The sequence below is a fragment of the Hakea prostrata genome, chromosome 1, assembly GCF_041222555.1.
Source record: "Hakea prostrata isolate BN-2017 chromosome 1, UWA_Hpros_2, whole genome shotgun sequence".
NCBI lineage: Eukaryota > Viridiplantae > Streptophyta > Magnoliopsida > Proteales > Proteaceae > Hakea > Hakea prostrata.
Genome location: NC_142600.1, coordinates 48,528,098 through 48,546,963, shown reverse-complemented (window position 1 = coordinate 48,546,963; position 18,866 = coordinate 48,528,098). Strand labels below are relative to the sequence as shown.

General features: G+C 34.2%; 2 protein-coding genes across 2 annotated transcripts; both read right to left on the bottom strand.

The window, feature by feature from the left end:
- Window positions 1-5,589: 5,589 nt before the first annotated feature.
- LOC149029075 (uncharacterized) lies at window positions 5,590-8,900 on the bottom strand. Its single transcript, XM_089149835.1, has 2 exons — window positions 6,511-8,900; window positions 5,590-5,975 (listed from the first exon to the last, which is right to left on the bottom strand). The coding sequence occupies exons 1-2, from the start codon at window positions 8,891-8,893 to the stop codon at window positions 5,638-5,640; spliced, it is 2,721 nt and encodes a 906-aa protein (XP_089005961.1). The 5' UTR covers window positions 8,894-8,900; the 3' UTR covers window positions 5,590-5,637.
- Window positions 8,901-15,709: 6,809 nt separating this feature from the next.
- On the bottom strand, window positions 15,710-18,377 carry LOC149029074 (MDIS1-interacting receptor like kinase 2-like). Its single transcript, XM_089141983.1, has 2 exons — window positions 16,571-18,377; window positions 15,710-16,047 (listed from the first exon to the last, which is right to left on the bottom strand). The coding sequence occupies exons 1-2, from the start codon at window positions 18,375-18,377 to the stop codon at window positions 15,710-15,712; spliced, it is 2,145 nt and encodes a 714-aa protein (XP_088998109.1).
- Between the last annotated feature and the right edge of the window lie 489 nt (window positions 18,378-18,866).

The window sequence follows — 18,866 nt, the reverse complement described above, 5'->3', positions numbered from 1 at the left end:
TTTTTTTGCTAAAAGGATCATTATATTAAGCGAAGAAGAAATATTAAAAATACATCAATTAATACCGTATAAAGAACCAACCTCCCTTACTCGCAACAATTGTTGCCCCCAATACACCCTTCCTCACTGGTTCCTGCTCAGATTAGAAACCACTAACTTATAAAACGAAATCTAGGACATCTAGAGGCATCCATATCAAGTTCATTAAGGATTGAAGCTGACCAAGGAATGTTAATATCAGAAATTCCTGTTCTAGTTGCCGAATTTGCCAAAAAATCTGCCATTGTATTAGTTTCATGATAGCAATGTGAAATCTTCCAATCTATAGTCAACAAATATTCTTGTAACTCTCTCCACATATGAAAGATATACCAAGGTATTTTCTTCTGCTGTATTAAAGTCACCACAGCTTTTGAATCACTTTCTACCCAAAGCTTATTAATTTGTAAATGCCTTGCCCAACGTAATCCGTGAATGAAAGTTTCCAATTCAGCCTCAAAGTTGGTTTTAACATTTAAAAAAATACTGAAATTGAAAACCACCGCAGCAACTTCATTTCAAAAGACTCCTCCACCGCCAGACCTTCCTGGATTGCCTAAAGAAGACCCATCAATATTTAGTTTAACCCAACCTACAGCAAGAGGACACCAAAAAATTTCTTGTGGAGGAGCAACACTAAAAACAGAGAAGTGAAGGCCCAGTCTTCTTGCATCCGAAAAAATGGTAGGAGTTACTTTTCTAATTAAAAGTCAGTTTACCAAAAAAAAAAATGATTGAGGCTGAGATCATTATTGAGATTTCAAGATCAGATTCCAAGCAAGATCAATAGAAACTTCAAATTTTGAACAACAGTATTGCAAAATTCTCAATTAGCCAGATAGAAATAAATAAATAAAATTGTAGTCCGTAAATTCTTGAAAAACCCTCAAAAAAGCCCAACGAAGTCGTTTCCATTCTAGCAAAATCACTAACATTCTTTGACCTTTCGTTCTATTCCTCAATACCGAAACACCCGAGAGAAAGTAACAAGGGCAATTAACAAATGCCCAATTATACTTTCAACAGAATTGAGATTGGGGGAAAAACCGAATTTTCCAGCCACGAGGAGATCCAGAACGAGCCAAACTCAAGCATATATTAAGAAAGACAAGGAAATCAGAGCATACATGATGGGAAAGCTAGTGGAAATCTCCAGCCAGAAGTAATCGACGAATGTGTTGAGATTGGAGAGAGCATGGAGCTTCAACATTGGGTGTGGCTCGTTCAACATCGCTAAGGGCCCACTTGCCGAACTCACCATCATCGTCATAGCAAAACAATCTTGAACAGTCTTTCTCTCTCCCTTCTACTTCACCGTCTTTTTTTAGGGTTTCGTTCTTTTCTCCTTAAGCTTATATTTGTAAGCTAATACCAATAACACTACCGTTTTAGATTCCAAATAGAGAAATCTAATGATTAATAAACCCTAAACACCATCAATTTTCCTCTTTTTTCGATCTATGAGGTTCTTGAAGTAGATTGTTGGCCTTTTGCCTTCGTTTTGAGATGTTGCAGAGGGTGTGGTGGGGCTTCTTTTTTTTGTTGAATAAAAGAAGCCCCACCACCCTCTGCTTCAAAGCTACAACTTGCATATTTTGGTAAATATTTTTTTTTTTAATTGAATTTTGATTTGGTAGATTGAATAAAAGAAAGAAGGGATAATTACTATTGCCCCCTTATACTTTAGTTTTATTATTAATCAAACCTCCTTTATGAAATTACTATTGCCCCCTCACTTCTAAATATGTTAAGTGGCTGTTAACATTAAATATGGAATGTCTATTTTACCCTTCATTAAAATTAAGAAGTAAAAAATATGACATTACTCTCATTATAGAAACTATATTAAATGTCAATTATATCCTTAAAATCTTATATTTTAGAATTAATTTTGGATATGGTGGGACTACATACTTATGGTTGTTGAAATTCTCACATTCCACTTGAATTTTTTATAATCACAATGATGGAACTTTTACATACAAATTAACATATAAGATGCTAATTGATAGGAAATTTGGTAACATGCATAATGGTTAGCATAAATTAGGTGATTTTTAATTTCTAACTTTGAATTAAATTTGATATTTCTTTATATTTTAGTTTCTATTTTAAGTTTTATTTAATTATATCTTTCCTTTATTTGGTGATTTCTTTTTAGAGAAAAAAAATCACATATTTCATTTATTCGATGATTTCCTTTTTTTTTTTTTTAAAGATTAATTTAAAGTTATTTTTTCCCCCATAGTTAATTAAGGGTAGTATTATAATTTGATAAAAGAGTAAATAAGTAAAAAGATAATTGTAGGGTTATTTTTGGGATTTTGAAAAAATATATAGATGCCACATCATCAGTAAACTAACGGAGCTTAACGGTAGGGAACATTAGTAATTGTAGACAAAGTTAAAAGGTTGGATTAACAATTTTAAAAAGTACAAGGAATAAATGAATAATAAAATGAAAATACAATGGGGCAACAATAATTATCCCAAGAATGAAACTTATTACATTGAAAAAAGGGTATTTTTGTCACAAAAATGATTAAACTAACGTTTCTATTAAGCTTGTCTTTATTTAATCATTTATTGAAACCACAGGAGAACCATATGCAAAAGAAAACTTAAACTGAGCTAAAAGTGACTGAACCAAACCTCAGGGGGTCAAATGAAAATTACCCAACCAATTATTTTTAACCTCCAAAGTTCGTGTGGTAAATAATTAAATTATTGGTGTAAATTAAGAATTAAATGGTTCGAACATTATCCACTTAAGATCGCCAAGAAAAAAAATTTTGAAACCAACCTACCAAAAGGAAAATATTCTTATGAATATGGTATGGTTTGATGAATCCATATTTTGAAATCAAGAAGTTCCCAAGATAGAAACATAAGGTTTAAAATCTATGAGCCACGATCTGTTCTAAACAATTAATTCCATGGTTTTTCATACGATATGCATAAAGGTTTTTTTTTTCTTTAATGGTTTGATATATGATCACAAAGACGAGAGTTCAGTGAAAGAAACAAACTAACATGCACGTTTTATTCTTATGTGTCAAATTCTTCTATAGTTTCCGTGATGTCATTATATGTTGTTCTTCCATCATAGTTTGATATAGAAAATATGTCCCCATTTCGTTGTGTCATATCATCGACAGAATTTTTTTGACATTTTCGGAGGAAGACAAACCGGACCATAATAATTATAAAATCAACCAGCGTGATGCAAAAAATAAATAAATAAATAAATAAATAAAAATAATAATGAGATCTTGACTTTAAGCTTTTCCTCACTGATTTTACATGGAAGACACCAATTATTACTGCACAAACCTTTATTATTCTTGCATGAATCTGGTGAAATCTTCCTAGCTATTTCATCCGGAGCCAATCAGTTTAGGACAATTAAAAAACTATTGAAGTAAAATGAAGTTTCCCTAATTGTGCAGGTATTGTATCACTTAGTTTGTTCTGTGAAAGATTTAAGTAAACGCCAGCTGACCCAAATGACCAATTTCCAACTAAGATTGGAGGAGATGTAGATATCACAAAGGATTGGCTTAATTGGTAGTGACTACTAACTCTTAGTGAAGAGGTCATGGGTTCTTCAACCCTAGTGGTATATATATCGTCTAACTAGGATCAACCGCATCACATGCATATATATATATATATATTCGTACAATCTCTCAAATACTCACTTTAGGCATACCTCATCTTCTTTTATTGGTGCATTAGAAGGTCATGTTGAATATGCCTATAATGCTTCAAAACGCCGGGCCCGGGGTGGCGATGTGCAATGTAGCACAGACTACCCGGGCGATAGCAAACAAACCAAAACTAGCACCAAGTCAGTGGTAAAAAAGAAACCGGAGCAAAAAGCATGGCGCAAATGGATGGTGGATGAACGGATGAAATAGAAGTCCAAGACGAAACTAGGCCAAAACCGGAAAGTAGCCATGCCCATCCCTTCGGCAAGAAAAAGACAACAACCTCTAAACACAACCACCCCGCCATCTAAAGAACGGCAGGCAATAAGATATGATATGCAATAGGAATGGCGAACAATGATTACAAAGATGAGAGCAAGAAGAAACAAACCACAAACCAAGCACGCAAGGGAACACCAGAGGGCAACAGATGAAGTGTGAAGGGGCAAAAGAGAACGGGAAGAGATCGAACGCAGGTGGACAAGAGGGCCGGCAAGCAAAACAACACAAACAAAGGCGCAGCCACGGGGGGGGGGCGGGGCTAATACATCCGAGTAAAACGTGCAGCAATGGAATGAAGACGAGCACGATGCTCCAAAACTCCAAACAAACCCAAAGCAAAACAGCGCCAATAACCAGTAAAGCAGCGAAGGGGGGGAGAACGAAAAACAAAAACAAAACACAAAAAAAAACAAAAAACAAGCAAGCAAGGAAGGCAAAGCTGCCGCCGCCAAAAGGAATTGCCGCAGAAAACAACACAGAGGTTCATTGGAAAAGTCATTACTCTGCTCCAGTGGATCCAACAGACGGGAGGGACCGGCGGCATACGGCGGGGGGCGCAGTGGGCACGGGCCAAGCCCCAAAGGAGAGGGCGGAATGGGATTGGATGTTAGTTTTGTTTGTTGTAGGCGCCCGCGCCCAAAAACAGAGTTATTTGTGATCTTGGGCAAATTGTAAGGGGGTTCATGTACGAAGTACGATATTTTATGAAAATATAACATCAATCTATGATTCCATGAAACTTTATTTATACGACTTCATTTCGAGGTCCCTAATTGCCACAAGAAATTGGTGTAGAGTAGTTGCAATTGACATTCCTAGTACTTCCTATTCCCTAGACATTTATTGTATAGTTGGATGAGAATTAAGATTTCCGTACAAGTATATAATTTTTTTGAGCATCGGTGTGAAGTTTATATTGTGAGCTAAATTGCATTGGCTACATAGATCTGGAGGGGAAAAAGAAAAATTAAAAAAAGAATAATAATGAAGTAGAAAAGAGTAAAAGTAAATTGAAAGGACAAGAGGTAGAGAAGGAAGTCAAAGTGGTAACCAAAGCAACATCCCCTAAAACGGTTGTAAAATGTGGAACCTTGATTTTGGAAAAACTATATTTATCATTTTAATAGAATCAAGCCCCATCAAATGCATATAATTTTGTATAATCTCTTGAATAGTCAATTTAGGAACTCTTCTTCTTTTACTTTCACCAACCTAAATTTAGTCAATCTTTCTTACTTTTAGTTGGTCCCCAGTTAAGCATACCTATATTGTCTCAACAACTACCCTCCTTGAATTGTCGTGAATTGGTAAAAATCCCAATTCATTCCTATGTAATCATTTGTACTCTAAATCAGAAACTTAAGGCTCAAAATCAGCAAACCATTGACATTCTAAAAATCAAGTTCCATGGGTGTTTTTTTATTCTTTTTCCAATACAAGACACAATATGCATAAAGTAATAACATAGGAATACCGAATACAACCATCTGCACCTTTCTTTCTTTCTCCTTCCTTTTTTTTTTTTTAGATTCAGCAAAAAAAACACCTTAGCCATCTACAATCCACTTCCATAAGTCTTTATGGATTTGAACATATTGCAAGGTGCCTAATTTCCATGATGAACTCGTGTAGGAGGGTTGCAATCACGGTTTGTAAGACTTGCTAGTTTAAGAGACACAAATTGCATGGTTGGACGAGATTTTGGATTGTTGTGCAAGCATGCAATTCCAAGCATCATCAACACCTTCAGGTCTTCTGCTACCAATTGTGTCGGTGGTGGGAGACGTGGGTCTAATACATCCTTGAGTACAATGTCTTTTGTGTTTAGCAACGGCAATGAAGAGATAAGTTCTCTTGGATGCTTTCCTATAATTGTCTCCAATGTCAATACCCCAAAGCTATAAACATCACACTTCTCCGTTATAACCATTGTAAAAGCAAGCTCTGAAAGGGGGAGGGAAAAATGGAATACAAATTTAGAATTTTCATATGATCATATAGAAACAATCATATTATTAATTCAACTCATACACAAGATTTTAAGGCATAAGCCATTGTGTATACCTCAACTTGACAAATCTGTTTCCTAATAGCCCAAATGATTTTTTTGTCCAGAAATTCTATCAAACTAAACTTCATTTCTATGTAGGTTTATTTGTTAAATAATTGGATTTCAAGAACATTACTTGGACATATAACAAGTGACTTTACAATCACATAAACATCACTTCACTAGTTTTAAAATATTGACGAAAGAGGTTAATTGCAATGTTTTACTTTAGTAAAAGTTAAGAGTAATGTTGCTTCTAAAGTAGGGATGGGATTGGTAATTTTAGAAATGCAAGGGAGGTGCACTTAATTCTATTATAAAGGTAATATCTAATTTACTCTTGAACTTTTGGGGTGAAAATTATTGAATAATTAAAACACTATCAACCTTCTAAGAGTATGGAAAATGGAGGAATATTTGGTAACTTACCTGGAGCAATATATCCATATGTGCCTGCAAGTATAGTGCGGTTGGATGAACCAGGATCTAGAAATCTAGAAGTTCCAAAGTCTGCAACATGAGCTTCGAAATCTGCATCCAACAAGATATTGTTGCTGGATATGTCCCGATGAATGAGTGGCGGTGCGCAATCATGATGCATGTAAGATAAAGCATAGGCAACCCCTTTGATGACATTCACACGTTTTTTCCAATCCAAGTCTACAACTTCTGCTTCATTTCCAAGAATATAAGCTAAGCTTCCCCTTTCTATGTATTCATAAACTAAAAAGTTACACCTTGGATGACAACAAAACCCATAAAGCTTCACAATATTCCGATGCCTTATTCTTGTTAATGTGTGTATTTCATTAGAAAAGCTCTCCTCATGAGCTTTCACTTCAGCTTCTAGGCAATGTAGTTTTTTCACAGCAACTACTTTCTTTGTAGGTAGCTGTGCTATGTAAACACTCCCATAACCTCCGGTGCCAATGCAATATTTGATATCAAATTCTTCAGTTGCTTCCATGATATCACTATATGCAATTGTTCCATCATAGTTCCATATGGAAAATATATCTCCATTTTGTTGTGTTCTTGTTGTATCAGTGATGGAAATTATTGACCTTTGGCTGATGATGAAACGGAGGACAACAATTACAAATGCAACAAGCATGATGCCAGAAAAAGATGTAATAATGGAGATCTTGACTAGTTTCTTCTCTTTTTTTCTCTGATCAAAGACTTCAAGCGTTTTCTGACTGGTTTTACATGGGAGACTCCAATAGTGACTACACAAACCTTTATTATTCTTCCATGAGTTTGGTGGAATCTTCCAAGCTATGTCATCCGGAATAGGACCCTCCAAATCATTGTTGGATAAATCAATATCAGTATCCGATAGATAGAAATTAACACCAACTTCAACTATTTCTTCAGGTATCTGACCACTCAATTTGTTGCACGAGAGATTAAGTAACTGCACCAAAGCCAAATCACCAATTTCGATAGGGATCAAACCAGAAAACTTATTGTTACTTAGGTCTAGAATATCTAGATTTGTCAAATTTCCAATTTGTATAGGTATCGAACCAGAAAGCTTGTTATCTCTTAGGTCCAACTGTGTGAGACTTTGGATGTCTCCTATTTGTTGAGGTATTGAGCCATTGATCTTATTGGCAGAGAGGTTCAACCAACTGAGAGTTCTGAGGTTACCGATCTCCGGTGGTATTGAGCCATGGATCCAATTTCCAGAGAGGTTTAACCATTTGAGATTTTTGTGGTTTCCAATCTCCGGAGGTATTGAGCCATCGATCCAATTTCCAGAGAGGTCTAACAGAGTGAGATGTTTGAGTTTTCCTATCTTTTGAGGTATTGATCCATTGATCTTATTGGCAGAGAGGTCCAACCGATTGAGATTTATGAGATTTCCTATCTCTGGAGGTATTGAGCCATTGATCTTATTGGCAGAGAGGTCCAACCGATTGAGATTTATGAGATTTCCAATCTCTGGAGGTATCAAGCTATTGATCTTATTGTCAAAGAGGTCCAAACATTTGAGATTTTTGAGGTATCCTATCTCTAGAGGTATTTTTCCGTTGATCTTATTGGCAGAGAGGTCCAACCATTCGAGATTTTTGAGTTTTCCTATCTCTGGAGGTATTTTTCCATTGATCTTATTGGTAGAGAGGCGCAACCATCTGAGATTTTCGAGGTTACCTATCTCCGGTGGTATTGAGCCATTGATCTTATTGGCAGAGAGGTCCAACCATTCGAGACTATTGAGGTTTCCTATCTCTGGAAGTATTTTTCCATTGATCTCATTGGCTGAGAGGTCCAACCGTCTCAGATTTTTGAGGTTTCCCATCTCCTGAGGTATCATGCCACTGATGCTATTGTGTGAGAGGTCTAACTTAGTGAGATTTTTGAGATTTCCCATCTCTGGAGGTATTGACCCATTGATCCTATTACTTGAGAGGGAGAGTTGATTGAGTTTGGAAAGCAAACCAATGTTGCCCGGGATGGTGTCCTGAATTCCATTCCAACTAAAATCCAGGTACTCTATATATCGGAAAGAGGAGAAATTCAATTTATTGAGCTTTGCACTTACAGTGAAGTAACTTGATAAGTCTAGCACTGTAACTCTTCCTCCTGCATTACAAGATATCCCGTGCCAGCTGGTGCATGGGCCAGTATCATTTGCACTCCAAGAGTCAGGAAAGTTGTAACCACTGGCCTTCCAATCGAGTAAAGCCTTCGCTCTTGGTTGTGATGATTCAGTCAATAATAGAGCTGCAATTATTGTTGCAGGGAATACAACAATGGTAAAAGAAACCCACACAAAAAACATTTCCATTGTAAGGAAGGATGCCATGCATGAGAACAATTAATAATATTTAGATTCTGATAATCAGTCTGTACTCATTCTTAATTTTTATATGAATGCATGATATCACAACTTTACTTCTGGTCTGGTAGAGGTTGAGAGCAGAGTCAAATCTCTTGTTTCACAATTAAAACTACAAGCCAAGATGGGACCCATTTGGTTGTCCCTTTTGATTTCTTCTTTGACACGTTTAAATGATTTCATCCTTGTTTGTTTCATGCGCTTGTCTGCAATTCCAACGATAAATAGACTTCGAATTTTAGAAACTATGCAGTTCAAATTTCAAGAATCATCTTTGACCCAAAAAAAAAAAAAAAAAAAAAAAATTCAACAATCAGGATTGGTTGGACTTGAGCTGTATTTGGAATGGATTTGCTAAATTAAATCTTAGTTCTGGTTTATTTGTATTGTTATTAATCAAGTCAGATTTGATTACCAACCAGTGATAACATTTGGGATTGGGATGTTAAACTCCAAGAATCAGAATTGGATTGATATTTCTAGATTTAGAACCAGTTAAAGAACAATAATCCGATAATATTTCATTCATCTGATCTCTACATAAAGAAAAGTAGGGCTAGAATCCAGATTGATGGAACACAAAAGGCCAACTTTGGAATAAAACTAAACTGGTTTTGATCGAATCACTTATTGTCTTGATCATTTAGTTATACCAATTCCATTTAAAATCTCAGTTAATATCAAGTGAAAATTCTTAAGGTCTCTTTGCCCTTCCCACAGGGCAAGTTGTAATTGAAGTCAACAAAATCATCCACTAAAAATATTCTTTTTCATTCAATTAATTTGGAGTGTCCCAAAGAATACTATCTCGGGTCATTGTAGAGTCTAAATCATCAATAAAGCTTCACTTGTTAAAGTCTTGAGCCATCATGTCAAGGCTTTTTTATGACCATCAACACCAGAAGTTAGGACCTAAAAATTTTACAAGCCCACCACTAAGAAATAAAAAATTCCCATGGCCATCGAAAATTTCTTTAAGAATTAATTAAAAGAGACTAGAGTTATTTGTGAACTTTGTAAGGGCTGTATTTAATTAGGAAAATTCTTCATGCACCAAGTACGGCATTTTATAAAAACATCTCATCATTCTATGGTTCCATGACACTTTAACAATATGATTTTATTTCCATAATTGTCACTAGGAATTTGTGTAGAATAATTGCAATCATAGTACTTCCTAATGCCCGAGATATGTATTTTATAGTTGGACGAGAAATTTGATTTGTGTAAAAGCATACAATTTTTCTGAACTTAATTAAAAATTAGGATAATTAATGTTCTCCCCCTATACTAAAGCTTAATTATTGATTTATCCCCTTCACTTTTTGGCATTACCAATTCAACATTTAACTTTGTTAGTAATTATTAATGCCTACTAGCCGTTAAACTCCGTTAATCTTGTGTGTCACGATCAAAATTGCAACTCAAGATGGGACCCATTTGGCTGTCCCTTTTGAATTCTTCTTTGGCGCGTTTAAAATCTCAATCAATATCAAGTGAAAATTCTCAAGTCCTTTAGCCCTTCCCACAAGGCAAGTTGTAATTGGAATCAACAAAATCTCCCACTAAAAGTATTATTTCTTCATTCAATTATTTTGGTGTGTCCCACACAAGACTCTATTTATCATTGTAAATCATCAATAAAGCTTCACTTGTTAAAGTCTTGAGTTATCATGCCAAGGCTCTTTTTGACCATCAACACCATAAGTTAGGACCTCAAAATTTTCCAAACCCACCCCTAAGAAATATAAAATTCCCAATGTCATTTGAAAATATATTTAACTAACTAATTAAGAAAAAAAAAAGTTAAGAGACTGAGTTATTCATGAACTTGAGCAAATTGTAATGAGTGTATTTAATTAGGAAAATTCCTCATGCACCAAGTATGACAACTTATGAAAACATTTTATGACATCTGTGGTTCCATGAAGCTTTAAGATTATGATTTTATTTCTAGGTAATTGCCACTAGGAGTTTGTGTAGAATAGTTGCAATCATACTACTTCCTAATGCCCAAGATATGTATTATATGGTTGGACGAGAATTTTGATTTGTGTGCAAGCATACAATTTTTCTGAACATAATTAAAAATTAGGATAATTAATGTTGTCTCCTTGTACTATAGTTTAATTACTGTTTTATCCCCTGTACTTTTTGGTATTACCAATCCAACTTTTAACTTTGTCAACAATTATTAATGCCCTCTTGCTATTAAGCTTTGTTGGTTAACTGAAGTTTTATATTTTATAAAAATCTTAAAATAACCTTGGAACTTTTTTCTTTATTTATCTTTTTATCAAATTACAATACTACCCTTAGTTAACCATGGGGAATTTAGTGTGAAATCCCTTTTTTATCTCCTATTTTTGTGATGGGAAACATAATAATCCTATTTTTCTTTCATTTTTTAATGGGTAATTATCACTTACCTCTCCTCTTAACTGACCAAATAGCACTTAGACGTCCTCTTAATTGGATAATGTCTCTTACCTCTCCTTTGTTAACTTTCTCAGTTAAATTTAATTTTTACCGTTAAATATATTCCTAAAACCCCAAACTATCCTCCTGAAAACATTTATTAGTTTAAATTCTAAATTACCGTAATCACCCTAGTAGTTTAAATACTAAATTTTCTTCAATTAAAATAATTGTTAAAAACCAAAATACCATAGTTAAAACCCAAATTATCTTTAATTATTAAAACCCCAACATACCCCCTTTTTATTTTATTTTATCAAACAACTAAAAAAACATTTACATATTAAAATGCAATTTAAATTGAGAAGATGAAGGGTCGATTCTCTCTCTCTCTCTCTCTCTTTTTAACGTTTAAATTAAAAAATTGAAGTTAATTAAAGGTGTTTTGGGTCTTAAAAATAACATTAATTCAGGGTGTTTTGGGCCGAGATGTCTCAATTTAAATTGAGGGTGTTTTTCTAGTTGTTTGATAAAATAAAAAAAAAAAGGTACATTGGAATTTTAATAATTAAAGATAATTTGGGTTTTAACTATGGTATTTTGGTTTTTAACAATTATTTTAATTGAGGATAATTTAGTATTTTAATTGTTAGGGTGATTACAGTAATTTAGGATTAAAATTTTAAAAAATGTTTTCAGGAGGGTAATTTGGGGTTTTAGAAAAATATTTAACAGTAAAAGTTAAATTTAAACAAGAAAATTAATAGAGGGGAGATGTTTGATATATTTGCTAGGTAAGAGGGTAGGTAAATGATATTATCCAAGTAAGAGGGGGTTTAAGTGCTATTTGTCCAGCTAAGAGGAGAGGTAAGTGATATTTACCCTATTTTAAATAAGGGTGGACGATAATGTTTTGGGATCAACCAATAGCTTGGATAAAAAATCATCGAAGCCAAGAATATAAAGGTAAAACAATAGGCAGATAAAGACATCAAAGCCGTAACCGAAGCAACATCCTAGTAACATCTCCCAAGAATGAGTCTAAGACATGTCTTTGTCTTTGGATCAACTATATTTATCATCTTACTATGATTGATCCCCATCTTAAGCATATATATTTGTACAATTTCTTAGATAATTAAATTAGGCATACCTTTTCTTTTATTTCTAACAAGCAGAATTTTGTTTGTCTTTTTTACTGCATTAGTAAGTCATGTCGGATATGCCTATGCCACTTCAACAACTCTCCTAGAGTTGTCCTAAATTAGTGTAGTTTTCTATTATTTCTAATGTAGTCATTTGTAACCTACATCTCTTAGGTTTGGTTGCAATTATCAAACCAATCAGGGTAATTTTCATTTGGGCCCCCTGAGATTTGGTCCAGGTCACTTTTAGTCCAGTTTAAGTTTTCTTTTGCATGTGGCTCCCTTATAGTTTCAAGAAATGATTAAAGAAAGACAAGCTTAATAGAAACTGTTAGTTTAATAATTTTTTGTGACGAAAATACCCTTATTTTTCTTTATTTATTTGTTTATTTTTTTTCTTTTATTAAGTTTCTTTCTTTTTTTAATCAATCTACCAAAACGAAAAACAATTAAAAAAAAAAAAACTTTAGCAAATAACTCCCTCTCAAAAATGAAAGTGAATATGCAGGTTGCTTCGAAGCCCCACCTCTGCAACATCTCAAAACGAAAGGCCAACAATCTACTTCATTTAGCACTTCAATTTCGGTATTGACGTCTTGGTTTTCAATCCTTGATCAGAGGTTTTGAATCTCCTCCTCAATCCTTTGTTCCGTTTTGAAGCTCGACTCAAGAACAATGGCAGCAGCAAGTGTTCCAATCACCATAAAAGAAAACATGTTCTAATAAATGGTTGAGGCTAAGGTCATTATTGAGATTTCAAGACCAGATTCTTAGCAAGATCAATAGAAACTTCATATTTCGCACAACAGTGCTGCAAAATTCTCAATTAGCTAGACAAAAATAAAAAAAAAAAAAAAAAAAAAAAATTGTAGTCTTCAAGTTCCTGGAAAACCCTCAAAAAAGCCCAACGAAGTTGTTTCCATTCTAGCAAAATCACTAACATTCTTTGACCTTTCGTTATTTTCCCCAATACTGAAACGCCCAAGAGAAAGTAACAAGAGCAATTAACAAATGCCCAATTATACTTTCAACAGAATAGAGATTGGGGGGGGGGGGGGGAAATCGAATTTTCCAGCCATGAGGAGATCCAAAACGAGCCAAACTCAAGCATATATTAAGAAAGACAGGGAAATCAGAGCATACATGATGGGAAAGCTGGTGGAAATCTCCGGCCAGAAGTAATCGACAAATGTGTTGAGATTGGAGAGAGCATGGAGCTTCAACATTGGGTGCGGCTCGTTCAACATCGCCAAGGGCCCACTTGCCGAACTCACCATCGTCGTCATAGCAAAACAATCTTGTATAGTCTTTCTCTCTCCCTTTTACTTCATCTTTTTTTAGGGTTTCATTCTTTTCTCCTTAAGCTTATATTTGTAAGCTAATACCAATAACACTACCGTTTTAGATTCCAAATAGAGAAATCTAATGATTAATAAACCCTAAACACCATCAGTTTTCCTCTTTTCGATCTCTGGGGTTCTTGAAGTAGATTGTTGGCCTTTTGCCTTCGTTTTGAGATGTTGCAGAGGGTGGTGGGGCTTCGAAGCTACAACCTGCATATTTTGGTAAAGATTTTTTTTTTTTAAATTGAATTTTGATTTGGTAGATTGAATAAAAGAATGAAGGGATAATTACTATTGCCCCCTTATACTTTAGTTTTATTACTAATCAAACCTCCTTTATAAAATTACTATTGCCGCATCACTTCTAATTGTGTTAAGTGGCCGTTAACATTAAATATAAAATATATATTTTTCCCTTCATTAAAATTAAGAAGTCAAAAATATGGCATTACTCTCATTATAGAAACTATATTAAATGTCAATTATATCCTTAAAATCTTATATTTTAGAATTAATTTTGGATATGGTGGGACTACATACTTATGGTTGTTGAAATTCTTACATTCCACTTAAATTTTTTATAATCACAATGATGGAACTTTTACAAACAAATTAGCATATAAGATGCTAATTGATAGGAAATTTGGTAACATGCATAATGGTAGACAAAGTTAAAAGGTTGGATTAACAATTTTAAAAAGTACAAGGAATAAATGAGTAATAAAATGAAAATACAAGAGGGCAACAATAATTATCCAAAGAATGAAAGTTATTAAAAAGTAAAAAAACTAAAACAAATACATTGAAAAAAGGGTATTTTTGTCACAAAAATGATTAAACTAACGTTTCTATTAAGCTTGTCTTTATTTAATCATTTATTGAAACCACAAGAAAGCCATATGCAAAAGAAAACTTAAACTGGACTAAAAGTGACTGAACCAAACCTCAGGGGGTCAGATGAAAATTACCCAACCAATTATTTCTAACCTCCAAAGTTCATGTGGTAAATAATTAAATTATTGGTGTAAATTAAGAATTAAATGGTTCGAACATTATCCACTTAAGATCGCCAAGAAAAAAAAATTTGAAACCTACCTACCAAAAGGAAAATATTCTTATGTACCTGCAAATATGGTATGGTTTGATAAATCCATATTTTGAAATCAAGAAGTTCCAAGATAGAAACATAAGGTTTAAAATCTATGAGCCACGATCTGTTCTAAACAATTAATTCCATGGTTTTTCATACAATTTGCATAAAGGTTTTTTTTTCTTTAATGGTTTGATATATGATCACAAAGACGAGAGTTCAATGAAAGAAATAAACTAACACGTTTTTTTCTTATGTGTCAAATTCTTCTATAGTTTCCATGATGTCACTATATGTTGTTCTTCCATCATAGTTCTATATAGAAAATATGTCAATCTTCAGTCAATCTTTCTTACTATGAGTGAGTCCCCAATTAAGCATACCTATACTGTCTCAACAACTCTCCTTGAATTGTCTTGAATTGGTAAAACTCCCAACTCATTCCTAAGTAGTCATTTGCACTCTAAATCAGAAACTTAAGGCTCAAAATTTGCAAACCATTGACCATTCTAAAAATCAAGTTCCATGGTTTTTTTATTTTTGTTTTTCAATACAAGACACAATATGCATAAAGTTTTAACATAGGAACACAACCATCTGCACCTTTCTTTCTATCTCCTTCTTTCTTTTTTATTATATTTTATTTTAAAAGTCCCATATAGGAATACAAAGACAAAATTCAATTCAAGAAACAAACTAACAATACTTCAAATTCAACAAGAAAACACTTTAGCCATCTACAATCCACTTCTATAAGTCTTTATAGATTTGATATACTATAAGGTGCCTAATTTCCATGTTGAACTTGTGTAGGAGGGTTGCAATCACAGTTTGTAAGACTTGCTAGTTTAAAAAACACAAATTGCATGGTTGGACGAGATTTTGGATTGCTGTGCAAGCATGCAATTCCAAGCATCATTAACACTTTCAGGTCTTCTGCTGCCAATTGTGTTGGTGGTGGGAGACGTGAGTCTAATACATCCTTGAGTACAATATCTTTTGTGTTTAGAAACGGCAATAAAGAGATGAGTTCTCTTGGATGTTTTCCCATAATTGTCTCCAGTGTCAATACCCCAAAGCTATAAACATCACACTTCTCCGTTATAACCATTGTAAAAGCAAGCTCTGAAAGAGGGAAGGAAAAATGGAATACAAATTTAGAGTTTTCATACAATCATATTACTAATTCACCTCATACGCAAGATTTTAAGGCATAAGCCATTGTGGATACCTCAACTTGACTAATATGTTTCCTAATAGCCCAAATGATTATTTTTTTGGTCAAAATGCTTTCAAACTAAACTTCATTTCTATATTTGTTAAATAATTGTATTTCGAGAACATTACTTGGACATATTCCAAGTGATTTTACAATCAAATAAACATCACTTAATTAGTTTTAAAATATTGACAAAAGTGGTTAATTACAATGTTCTACTTTAGTAAAATTAAGAGGAATGTTGCTTCTAAGGTAGGGATGGGATTGGAAATTTTTAGAAATGCAGGGGATGTGCACTTAATTCTAATATAATCAGGCAATATCTAATTTACTCATGAACTTTTGGGATGAAAATAATTGAATGATTAAAACATTATCAACCTTCTTAGAATCTTAAGTATGGAAAAGGATGAATGTTTGGTAACTTACCTGGAGCAATATATCCATATGTGCCTGCAAGTATAGTGCGGTTGGATGAACCAGGATCTAGAAATCTAGAAGTTCCAAAGTCTGCAACATGAGCTTCGAAATTTGCATCTAGCAAGATATTGTTGCTCGATATGTCCCGATGAATTAGTGGCGGTGCGCAATCATGATGCATGTAGGATAAAGCATAGGCAACCCCTTTGATGACATTCACACGTTTTTTCCAATCCAATTGTACAACTTCTGCTTCATTTCCAAGAATATAAGATAAGCTTCCCCTTTCTATGTATTCATAAACTAAAAAGTTACACCTTGGATGACAACAAAACCCATAAAGCTTCACAATATTCCGATGCCTTATTCTTGTTAATGTGTGTATCTCATTAGCAAAGCTCTCCTCATGAGCTTTCACTTCAGCTTCTAGGCGATGTAGTTTTTTCACAGCAACTACTTTCTTTGTAGGTAGCTTTGCTATGTAAACACTCCCATATCCTCCAGTGCCAATACAATATTTGATATCAAATTCCTCTGTTGCTTTGATGATATCACTATATGCAATTGTTCCATCATAGTTCCATATGGAAAATATATCTCCATTTTGTTGTGTTTTTGTTGTATCAATGATGGAAATTATTGACCTTTGGCTGATGATGAAACGGAAGATAACAATTACAAATGCAACAAGCATGATGCTAGAAAAAGATATAATAATGGAGATCTTGACTAGTTTTTTCTCTTTTTTGCTCTGATCAAAGACTTTAAGCCTTTTCTCACTGGTTTTACATGGGAGATTCCAATAAAGACTACATAAACCTTTATTATTCTTGCATGAATCTGGTGGAATCTTTGAAGCTACTTCATAAGGAACGAGACCCTCCAAATCATTGTTTGATAAATCAAATTCCGTATCATGTGTAATACCACCAACTTTCCCTATTTGTGTAGGTATTGGACCACTTAGTTTGTTGTATGAAAGATTAAGTAACTCCAGCTGAGCCAAATCACCAATTTTCATAGGGATCAAACCAGTGAACTCATTGTAACTTAGGTCTAACCTGCTTAGATTTTTTAGATTCCCAATTTGTGTAGGTATCGGCCCAGAAAACTTGTTACCGCTTAGGTCCAACTCAAAGAGACTTTGGAGGTTTCCTATTTGTTGAGGTATTGAGCCATTGATCCTATTGCCAGAGATATCCAACAAAATGAGATTTTTGAGGTTTCCTATCTCTTGAGGTATTTTACCATTGATCTCATTGAAAGAAAGGTCCAACCATTTGAGAGTTTTGAGGTTTTCCATCTCTAGAGGTATCAGGCCACTGATTCTATTGTGTGAGAGGTCTAACTTAGTAAGATTTTTGAGATTTCCCATCTCTGGAGGTATTGACCCATTGATCCAACTATTTGAGAGGGAGAGCTCAATGAGTTCGGAAAGCATACCAATGTTGCCCGGGATGGTTCCCCAAATTCCTTTCGAACTAAAATACAGGTACTTTAGATATTGAAAAGAGGAGAAATTCAATTTATCGAGCTTTGCACTTACAGAGAAGAAACTTGGTAAATGCAGCACTGTAACTCGTCCCTTCGCATTACAAGTTATCCCGTACCAGCTGGTGCCTGGGCTTGTATCATTTGCAGTCCAAGAATGAGGAAAGTTGTCACCACTAGCCTTCCAATCGAGTAGAGCCTTCACTTCTGGTGGTGGTGATTCAGTCAATAGAGCTGCTATTATTGTTGCAGGGAATACAACAATGGTGGAAGAAGTCCACACAAAAACCATTTCCATTGGAACAATTGTCAGGAAGGATGCCATGCATGAGAACAATTAATAACATTTGGATTCTGATAATTAGTTTGGTTTCATTCTTAATTTATATATGAATGCATGATATCACAACTTTACTTTCTTGCCAGGTAGAGGTAGAGGTAGAGGTTGAGAGCAGAGTCAAATCTCGTGTTTCACGATTAAAACTGCCAGTCAGTCAAGATGGAACCCATTTGCTTGTCCTTTTTGAATTCTTCTTTGATGCGTTCAAATGATTTCATCCTTATTTTTTCGCGTTTCAGCTATTCCAATGATAAATAGACTTCGAATTTAGAACCTATGCGGTTCAAATTTGAAGAATCATCATTTTTTACCCCAAAAAAATAAAAATTCAACAATCATGATTGGTTCGACTTGAACTGTAATTGGAATGGATTTTGCTGAATTAAATTCTTGTTCGGGTTTATTTGCATCGTTATTATTCGAGTCAGATTTGATTACCAACAATTGATAAGATTTGGGATTCGGAAGTTTGAT